General features: G+C 32.3%; 1 protein-coding gene across 2 annotated transcripts in view; it reads left to right on the top strand.

The window, feature by feature from the left end:
- Window positions 1-758: 758 nt before the first annotated feature.
- azi2 (5-azacytidine induced 2) overlaps window positions 759-11,401 on the top strand; it is a 12,995-nt gene continuing 2,352 nt past the window's right edge. For both annotated transcript variants that reach the window (XM_051866390.1, XM_051866389.1), the window contains exons 1-7: window positions 759-927; window positions 1,958-2,180; window positions 2,415-2,531; window positions 2,611-2,710; window positions 4,515-4,642; window positions 5,017-5,078; window positions 5,605-5,732. In XM_051866390.1, the coding sequence (XP_051722350.1) occupies window positions 1,965-2,180; window positions 2,415-2,531; window positions 2,611-2,710; window positions 4,515-4,642; window positions 5,017-5,078; window positions 5,605-5,732 (751 nt within the window). In that variant the 5' untranslated portion in view covers window positions 759-927; window positions 1,958-1,964. The remainder of the gene's footprint in view (window positions 928-1,957; window positions 2,181-2,414; window positions 2,532-2,610; window positions 2,711-4,514; window positions 4,643-5,016; window positions 5,079-5,604; window positions 5,733-11,401) is intronic.

The following is an 11,401-nucleotide window of genomic DNA, read 5'->3' on the forward strand; positions in this document are numbered from 1 at the left end:
TGAATCGATACAGTTGTGGTGTGAACTCTGCTTTTCTTTTAGAACTACTTTTAGAACTAGACCTATATTGTTATCGTTTGTTTGTTTGTTTGTTTTGTTTGTTTTTCAAATTGATTCCTTTTCAAATTAAAATTATGCATGTGTTATTTACTATCTTTAAAGTAAATAGAGTGATAAGCATATCAGATTGATTGATTTATTTATTTGGACCTTGTTCACTTGGCTGATAAACTTAAATTGTATTTTGTATTAGTTTGTTTCATAATAAACTTTACAGCGTTATGTAAAACATAAAAACTATGTCAGAATAAATCTTTTTTATGAAACTCTGAGCCTGTGAAGAATGTGAGTTGGGAAACAGATTGGAGCCGCTGTTAATAGACGAGGTTTGATCTGTGAGCAGCGCCACCGCGTGGTTGAAAGTCAAACTACTAGCAGAAGAAATATGACACAGTTTTGTATGAATGGTTTGAGCATGTAAAAATATTTCAACTATATCAACTACTAGTTTGCTTTGCTTGCTGTGTGTTTGTTCACCATGTTACACTAGCAAACGCCAGTTTCATGTATTTATTTGTCTCTGTCGCCACCTTGCGACGAGCTGCTGTAACTGCAGCGCTGAAAACACTTACATAATCATAAACGTCTTTATAATCAAAATAAATGAATCTTTTCGGATTTATGAGCAAACTAACGTGGCGCGAGTGCAGCAACCCCGCCTGGCTTTGAGCGCGAAGCAGTTCTGTTTCCGCCGGAAGTACAGTCGCCAGAGAGAATCACTTCCTGGAGAGAGTGTTTGTGCTGCTGGTTTATTTTTTTCAGTGTGTCGTGTGTGTGTGTGTGTGTGTTTGTTGTTAAACCTCTCAGACACCGCGGTTTTACTCTCTATCATGGTTTATAGCTGCTGTCCGAACTGACTGCTGTCTGGTGAGTGTTGCTCATATTTCACTGATTGAGAATAAATGATTCAGTCTCATATTTGATAAGAAACATCAGCAGATGAATATAAACACGTCCGTTTGTTTGACAGATGAAGCTTGTCGTTTGTGTTTTTGTGTGCTGCTGAAATGACATTTGCTCTTCATACAGTAATGCTTCGGTTTCACCTGATTCTCCTCAGATAATCTAAATATTTAATTTGACGCGTTTTTATTTTCATCGACTTTGTTTTATTCCAAAGTGTCGTTTTGTCCTTTGCTTGTTTTCGTGTTTCTTCAAAGCTGCTGCTTTCTGTTTCACTTTGACCAATGGCTGATCGATACATGACAGACAATCATCTGTATAATAAAAGCCCCGTCATACCGACACTTTAGTCATATTTTAATATTAATATGAAAATGTTTTGTAATATACTAACGTTACATGTTATCAGTAATGTTATATATCATCGTTGGTTCCACTTCAGCAATACAGTTATAGTATTACAATATCATAACATTTATATAATAAAAACAATTGTAAAATGTCACATTATATTATTATAGGCTACATTTCAAAGATGTCAAAGAATTTGGCTCAGCCATCGATGTACCGATACATTTATTATTATTATTATTATTATTATTGTAACAGTTATTATTAATAAATAGTATTTTTATATTATCATTCATATTATTATTATTATTATTATTATTATTATTATAACATTTATTTTTATTATTACTCTTTATAAAATAATAATTTTCTGTGCATTTAATGTTTTTAACTTTTTGGCATTTTTCTGTGAACTCTTGCAAATATATATATATATATATATATATATATATTTACATATACATAAAATGCAGCTCAAAGTGAAAACAAACAGCAACAAAAACAAAGTCAAAATCAATAAAATATGTAATTCACCACATTGCTCAGATCAGATATATTTTAGTCAGTATTTACTGTAATATTTGACAAAATGCATGTAAATTTTTGGTGTGTGATGGGAGTGTGTTTGTGTGTTTGTGTTCAGCTCTGGTATGGAGTCCCCAGCCGTGGATGATGATATCTGTATCCTGAAGCACGAGACAGCGTACGGGCCGACCGAGAGCCCGGTGTCCGTGTGTGCCGGCGATGAGTCCGTGGCGTCTCACTTCGCGCTGGTCACGGCGTACGAGGACATCAAGAAGAGGCTGCGAGACACGGAGAAGGAGAACGGGCTGCTGCGGAGGAGAGTCAAACAGCTGGAGGACAAGGTCCGTTTCCACACGACTGTCAACATTGATGATAATCATAAATGTTTCTTGAGCATCAAATCATCATATTAGAATGATTTCTGAAGGATCATGTGACACTGAAGACTGGAGTAATGATGCTGAAAATCCAGGAATAAATTACACTTTACTATATATTCACAGTTATTTTAAACTGTAATCTTTCTTAATTTATCCAAACTTTTTGAACATGTCTGTCTTTGCATGTTTCCGCAGCATTTCCGTCCGGAAGCGCCTCCGTCTGAAGGGCCGCAGTACATGAACAAAGCCTTCAGCGCGTACCGCGGTATCTACTTCGAGAAGGAGGACCTGCAGATGGAGCTGAATAAAGTGGTACTTTGAGTGTTCGCTGCTCATTCCTCTCAAACCCTCATGATGCACACAGTAAACTGATTTCTGCGTTTTCTTCCAGAAAAAGGAGAAAGTGGATTTAGAGCGTGTTCTGACGGAGCAGCTGCAGGCCAGAGAGCTGGAGCTTCTGCAGCTGAAGTCAGAGATGGACACGAGACAAGGTGACGTTCAGTGATTCACGTGTTCTCACGCAGGACAAACTCTCGTGTGGATTCAGGACTCTGGATCATAAAGCTACACATGATTGTTGTTTTATTGTTTTGTTTGATATATATCAGACATTTCTAAACTAAACCACATTGATTAGAAAGTAAATATTATATTATTGCATTATTAAATAATATTATGTTTTTACATTATTAACAATTATAATATTATTAAATTAATAAATATTACATTAAATTTAGTATTTATTATTGTATTAAAAATTATGTTGTTGAGTAATTAAATGATTACTATTATTTTATTCAATTATTATATTATTATTCAATTATAATAATATTATTAAACTAATAAATATTATTATATTAAATTAAGAACTATTATTTCATTAAATTATTAAATATTATATTATTGAATGATTACCATTATGCTATTCAATTATTAAATTTATATATAATGAAAATGATAAATGTTATATTATTACATTACTAAAGTAATAAATATTAGATTGTTGAGTTATTAAATTATTATATTAAATTAAGTATTATTGTTTTATTAAATTATTAAATATTATTATTGAGTTATTAAATGATCACTTTTATATTATTCAATTTATTCAATATTATATTTTTAAATGACTAAACAATTCAAATATTATTAAACTAATAAGTATTATGTATAAACGTTGTATTATTAATATAAATATTAAGAAATTAAGAACTATTATTATATTAAATTAAGAACTATTATTTTATTATTAAATATTATATTGTTAAAATAATTATAAATATGGGTTATTAAATGATTACCATTATGTTATTCAATTTATTTATATATATATATATAATATATATATATATATATATAGCATTATTGAAGTATTAAATATTATTTTGTTGATTTATTAAATGATTACTAATATATTATTTAATTATTACATACATTTTTAAATTAACAAATAAAATATAACATTATTACAATATTTATTATTAAATAATATTAATAAAACATTTAATATTTTTAAATGACTAATTATAATAATTACAATATTATTAAACTAATTATAATTATGATATTATTAAACTAATAAATATTATATATAAATATTTTTTATTATTATTATAAATATTATTCAAATGAGAACTATTATTATATTAAATCAAGAAATATTATTTTATTCAATTATTAAATATTGTTGAGTTATTAAATGATTACAATTATGTTATTCAATTATTAAATATATATATGTGTGTATAGCATTATTAAAGAATTAAATATTATTAGATTGTTGAATTATTAAATTATTATATTAAATAAAGTATTTTTATTCAATTATTAAATATTGAGTTTTTAAATGATTACTATTATATTATTCAATTATTACATATATTTTTAAATTATTAACATTTATAATATTGTTACATTATTAAAGTATTAAATATTATTATATTGTTGTATTATTAAATAATAATAGTAAAATATTAAATAAATATTAAAAATATATTAAAAAAATTATTAAATTATCATCATATTATTAAAAATTAGTAGTAAAATATTATATAATAATACTCAAACACAGTTAAAATAATTAAGGCATGTTTTCCGCACTGTTTCTCAGTAAATTAACGAAAGGATTAAGGAATGGTATTTAATTATTTATTTAACAATACATAGTCGTAAATGGCAATAATTATCCAAATATATTTTTACTAAAACAGTTTAATACAGGAGAAATGACACGCTGAGGCTGTGATGATGTAAACAATCCCTGAATCCCAGTATATGCTGTGTTTGTGTTCTCAGTCATGAGGAGTCTGACGGATACAGCGGATTACTGGCAGGTGGACACAAAGATCCAGTCGCTGCAGGAGCAGCTGGAGCGCTTACAGATAGAGAATAATGCTCTGCACAAGCTCTGCCGGGCCGGACAGGTGCGTCTCTTCCTCCTCAAACCTCACGGCCAGCGGCAGAAACTAGATCTAGAACAGTCTATCTTTTTATCTTACTGACTTTAAAAAAGTTATGACCCGTCTTGAAGAAAAAAATATGACCAGCTTGTAAGACTAGTTTAAGCAGTTTATGCAAACAGACACAGACGGCTTTTACACTTCCAGAGCAGATTTTTGTCATGCCAACATCCAACAGTTTGTCTCATCAACAAGCCGTGTGATTTAAAGATTCATTCCTGTTTGTTGCTCAAACAGTGTGTGTGTGTGTTTGTTTGTTTATATATATATATATATATTTAAATGTGTATTAATGTGCAGTTAGTCAGTGCGTGTCATTCATGATGTTCTTCTCACAGGATTCCTCTGAAAACTGTGTAGTTCGTGATGATCAGTCTCATGAAGAAATGACAGACTTCAGGTATTTATGACATTTGAAAAGCTTTTCTTTCATATTTCTGTGTGTGTGCAGTGCTGCAGGCGTCCACTAGAGGGCGGGATTGTAACAGCTGTAAGATGGACCAATGAAATAACATTTAGCAGTCACATAATTGGACTCACATTACATTTTCAGTGATGTAAATCAAGCAACAGGTTCTCCCACGGTTATGGAAAATATCAGGAAATATTAAAACTTCTTTATTTTCTTGGCATTTTTATAGTGAAGACACATTTCTCCTGTGCTTAAATGTTTTATATGTAGAGTAGCACCTGTTTGCCAGTATGGATGGGTCATGATGGTCTACTAGATTTATTTTTATTTTTGATATTATATCTTAGACAGTTTTGCACAGTAAATCTCTTTTCGTCTTTAAATTCATCCTCTTTGAACTTAGAACTCTTGACACTGCAGATATTCACGCAGGCAATTAAAAAACGCATGAGTGTGTTATTGATAAAAAACGATGATGGCATGTGATGTATGAGTGATGCGTGTCTGTGTTTAGGACGATTGCCATCGTACAGTCGTATCAGGACGTCCTCAGTGAAGTGTCACGTTTGCACTCGGCCGTTCGGTCGCAGTCAGACCTGGTGAGGAAGCTGAGAGAGAGGCCAGTGCACATGCTCAGAAGAGGTGAGTGACAGCTGGAGGGCGCGTTTGAACGGAGGAATAAGATGTGAACGTCTATTATTAGATTCATGTTGTTAGATATAAAAAGATTTAAAGGACAGTTCTGTCCTGATTTACTCACCCTTGTGTCAGTCCAACACTTATTTTATTATTGTTATTATTATTATTGTTATTATAGTGTTATTTTATTTTGTGTAGTTATTTTTTTAATAAATCACCATCCACGTTCATTGTGTCGTCCTTTATGGAAGCTTGTTTCTGCCACGGAATAAAAATATAAAATTGGTAATTGCGACTTTTTTTTTTACAAGTGCGAGTTTATATCTCTCATTTGCAAGTATAAACGTTTTGTTTTTTTCTTGTAATAGCAAGTTTCCATCTCATAATTTCGTCTTTTTTTCGTAATAGCTATTTTACATCTCGCAATTTTGACTTTATTTTGCTCCAAATTCTGAGTTCACGTCTCGCAATTCAGAGGGTTTTTTTTCGTAATTACAAGTTTATATCTCACAATTCAGACTTTTTTTTCGTAATAGCGAGTTTATATCACAATTCAGACTTTTTTTTCGTAATAGCGAGTTCATATCACAATTCAGACTTTTTTTTGTAATAGCGAGTTTATATGTCACAATTCAGACTTTTTTTGTAATAGCGAGTTTATATCTCACAATTCAGACTTTTTTCATAATAGCGAGTTTACATCTTGCAATTTTGACTTTTTTCGTAATAGCAAATTTATATCTCACAATTTAGACTTTTTTCGTAAAAGCGAGTTTGTATCTCGCAATTCAGTTTTTTTTCATAATAGCGAGTTTACATCTTATAATTTAGACTTTTTTTCATAATTACAAGTTTATATCTCACAATTCAGACTTGTTTTTCGTAATAGCGAGTTTATATCTCACAATTCACTTTTTTCGTAATAGCAAGTTTATATTTCACAATTCAGACTTTTTTTTCATAATAGCGAGTTTATATCTCACAATTCAGACTTTTTTTTCGTAATAGCGAGTTTATATCTCACAATTCAGACTTTTTTCGTGATAGCTAGTTTATATCTCACAATTCAGACTTTTTGTAATAGCGAGTTTACATCTTGCAATTTTGACTTTTTTGTAAAAGTGAGTTTATATCGCATAATTCAGAATTTTTTTCGTAAAAGCGAGTTTATATCTCACAATTCAGATTTTTTTTCGTATTAGCAGACTTTTTTCATTATGGCGAGTTTACATCTTACACCTCAGACTTTTTTTCATAATAGCAAGTTTATATCTCACAATTTTGACTTTTTTCGTAATAGCAAATTTATATCTCACAATTCAGACTTTTTTTGTAAAAGCGAGTTTATATCTCACAATTCAGATTTTTTTTCGTAATAGCGAGTTTATATCTCACAATTTTGACTTTTTTCGTAATAGCAAATTTATATCTCACAATTCAGACTTTTTTTGTAAAAGCGAGTTTATATCTCACAATTCAGACTTTTTTTCGTAATAGCGAGTTTATATCTCACAATTCAGACTTTTTTTGTAAAAGCGAGTTTATATCTCACAATTCAGATTTTTTTTCGTATTAGCAGACTTTTTTCGTAATAGCGAGTTTATATCTCACAATTCAGACTTTTTTTCGTAATAGCGAGTTTATATCTCACAATTCAGATTTTTTTCATAAAAGTGAGTTTATATCACAATTCAGACTTTTTTCGTAAAAGCGAGTTTATATCTCACAATTCAGACTTTTTTCGTAATAGCGAGTTTATATCTCACAATTCAGACTTTTTTCGTAAAAGCGAGTTTATATCTCACAATTCAGATTTTTTTTCGTATTAGCAGACTTTTTTCATTATGGCGAGTTTACATCTTACACCTCAGACTTTTTTTCATAATAGCAAGTTTATATCTCACAATTTTGACTTTTTTCGTAATAGCAAATTTATATCTCACAATTCAGACTTTTTTTGTAAAAGCGAGTTTATATCTCACAATTCAGATTTTTTTTCGTAATAGCGAGTTTATATCTCACAATTTTGACTTTTTTCGTAATAGCAAATTTATATCTCACAATTCAGACTTTTTTTGTAAAAGCGAGTTTATATCTCACAATTCAGACTTTTTTTCGTAATAGCGAGTTTATATCTCACAATTCAGACTTTTTTTGTAAAAGCGAGTTTATATCTCACAATTCAGATTTTTTTTCGTATTAGCAGACTTTTTTCGTAATAGCAAGTTTATATCTCACAATTCAGACTTTTTTTCGTAATAGCGAGTTTATATCTCACAATTCAGACTTTTTTTGTAAAAGCAAGTTTATATCTCACAATTCAGATTTTTTTCATAAAAGTGAGTTTATATCACAATTCAGACTTTTTTCGTAAAAGCGAGTTTATATCTCACAATTCAGACTTTTTTCGTAATAGCGAGTTTATATCTCACAATTCAGACTTTTTTCGTAAAAGCGAGTTTATATCTCACAATTCAGATTTTTTTTCGTAAAAGTGAGTTTATATCTCACAATTCAGACTTTTTTCGTAAAAGTGAGTTTACGTCTCACAATTCAGATTTTTTTTCATAATAGCAAATTTTTTTCGTTATAGCAGTTTACCTCTCACAATTCAGATTTTTTTCGTAATAGCAGACTTTTTTCATTATAGCGAGTTTACATCTCGCAATTTTGACTTTATTTTGCTCCAAATTCTGAGTTACGTCTCGCAATTCTGACTTCATTTTCCTTTTAGTTTATATCTTGTAATTATGAGTTACAAAATCAGAATTATGAGTTAACATCCTGCAGATCTGAATTGTGAAAAAAGTGAGTTAAAAAGTTTTAATTCTGTGGCAGAAATAAGCTTCCATAGTCCTTTGTGTCCATTTGTGTTGCACAGTAAAAAGAAAATGATAAAATCAAAGCTGGAACAACAGTAGGGTGAGTAAATGAAAAGTTGAAAAGTAAATGATATGAGAGGTGTTCAGATATTAAAGTAATTAAAGTAATAAAGACTGGAGCGATTCTCAGTTTTCAGCATGTCATTCTCATTTGTTAAATTCGGATCTCTTGATTTGAAGTCAGAATACGGTAAACAATAATCCATCATACCTACAGCTTCCTGATGTGACTGTATTTGCGTTTACATTTATGCATTCGACAGACACTTTTATACGAAGCGATTTACATTACAGTCAAGCTATACATTTGTTTTTTCAGTTCGTGAATCAAACTCTTGACCTTACACAACAGATACAAACAATAAGAGACAGAAACAGATCGCTGTGGTGTGTGTCAGTGATCGGCTGAAATATTTTCTCAGAAAATATTACAATTCATTTATTTAGTTCCTTTGCATAGTATGTTATTAATTTAATGGATTTCCTTTTCACCTTTATATAGCGCTTTGCATAATACAGGTTGTTTCAAAGGAATCAGTTCAAACTGTTTAAAAGAATCAATTTAGAACTCTGATTCAGTGATTCAGATGTTCATGAAAGTCTCTTTTTTCATGTTTTAAAATGTTTTAGTGAGAATGTATTGTTATACTGGACATGTAAATAAATATTTAAGGGCATTAGATCATTTCAAATGATTTTGTGACGTATCTGTCAGTCGAACATCTGAAGCTTGTGCAGATCTGAATGTTTCTGTCACATCAGGTCAGCTGTAAATCATCACTCCTTTATCTGATCTGACAGCATGTGAATATGAGATGCGTGTTGTTTTTGTCCATACTGCGTGTACGGTTATCGTCGCTCTGGGTTTGTTAGTATTCCCCGTGTGTTGCAGAGGAAAAGCAAAAGGTGCAAATGAGAATGAGTGTTAAAAATGAGGAAGAGCTCCATGTTTACTTCAGCGAATCTGTGAGAGCCCGAGACGGCGGGCGGCAGCGTGTAAGGAAATATGTCTCTCTCTCTTTTTTTTAAGATATGCCCCATATATTCCTCTGAGAGATCAGCAACATAATCAGTTTTCAAATGAGCCCCTCATTGTTTCTTTAGATGAGAAACAGGGAGAAAACAGAAACCTAGTGAGCTGAAGGAAACGCGTCCCCTGAGGCGCGGCCGTACACTAATGCATGGGTTATTTATGTTACGAGCACAATGCCATCTGTGCGGGTAAAAATAGTGTTCGGACTCTGTGGTGATCTGGTTTGATTTCAAACTTTATGCCCAGGTGAGTCTCAAAAAACATAATGAACATCATTTCATCCCAAAATCAAAATAAAAGAAATTTTATTTTACCTAACAAAAATGAAGCCTATATATATAATATATATATTATCTGTTGTTTTCTATTATATTTTTCATAATGTATTTTTTTCTCACATTACAGAATACATTATATATATATATATATATATATATATATATATACAGTGGGTACGGAAAGTATTCAGACCCCCTTAAATTTTTCACTCTTTGTTATATTGCAGCCATTTGTTAAAATCATTTAAGTTCATTTTTTTTCCTCATTAATGTACACACAGCACCCCATATTGACAGAAATACACAGAATTGTTGACATTTTTGCAGATTTATTAAAAAAGAAAAACTGAAATATCACATGGTCCTAAGTATTCAGACCCTTTGCTCAGTATTTAGTAGAAGCACCTTTTGATCTAATACAGCCATGAGTCTTTTTGGGAAAGATGCAACAAGTTTTTCACACCTGGATTTGGGGATCCTCTGCCATTCCTCCTTGCAGATCCTCTCCAGTTCTGTCAGGTTGGATGGTAAACGTTGGTGGACAGCCATTTTTAGGTCTCTCCAGAGATGCTCAATTGGTTTTAAGTCAGGGCTCTGGCTGGGCCATTCAAGAACAGTCACGGAGTTGTTGTGAAGCCACTCCTTCGTTATTTTAGCTGTGTGCTTAGGGTCATTGTCTTGTTGGAAGGTAAACCTTCAGCCCAGTCTGAGGTCCTGAGCACTCTGGAGAAGGTTTTCGTCCAGGATATCCCTGTACTTGGCCGCATTCATCTTTCCCTCGATTGCAACCAGTCGTCCTGTCCCTGCAGCTGAAGAACACCCCCACAGCATGATGCTGCCACCACCATGCTTCACTGTTGGACTGTATTGGACAGGTGATGAGCAGTGCCTGGTTTTCTCCACACATACCGCTTAGAATTAAGGCCAAAAAGTTCTATCTTGGTCTCATCAGACCAGAGAATCTTATTTCTCACCATCTTGGAGTCCTTCAGGTGTTTTTTCATGTGTCTTGCACTGAGGAGAGGCTTCCGTCGGGCCACTCTGCCATAAAGCCCCGACTGGTGGAGGGCTGCAGTGATGGTTGACTTTCTACAACTTTCTCCCATCTCCCGACTGCATCTCTGGAGCTCAGCCACAGTGATCTTTGGGTTCTTCTTTACCTCTCTCACCAAGGCTCTTCTCCCCCGATAGCTCAGTTTGGCCGGACGGCCAGCTCTAGGAAGGGTTCTGGTCGTCCCAAACGTCTTCCATTTAAGGATTATGGAGGCCACTGTGCTCTTAGGAACCTTAAGTGCAGCAGAAATTTTTTTGTAACCTTGGTCAGATCTGTGCCTTGCCACAATTCTGTCTCTGAGCTCTTCAGGCAGTTCCTTTGACCTCATGATTCTCATTTGCTCTGACATGCACTGTGAGCTGTAAGGTCTTATATAGACAGGTGTGTGGCTTTCCTAATCAAGTCCAATCAGTATAATCAAACAC

This window comes from Ctenopharyngodon idella, chromosome 16, assembly GCF_019924925.1.
Source record: "Ctenopharyngodon idella isolate HZGC_01 chromosome 16, HZGC01, whole genome shotgun sequence".
In the NCBI taxonomy this organism is placed as follows: domain Eukaryota; kingdom Metazoa; phylum Chordata; class Actinopteri; order Cypriniformes; family Xenocyprididae; genus Ctenopharyngodon; species Ctenopharyngodon idella.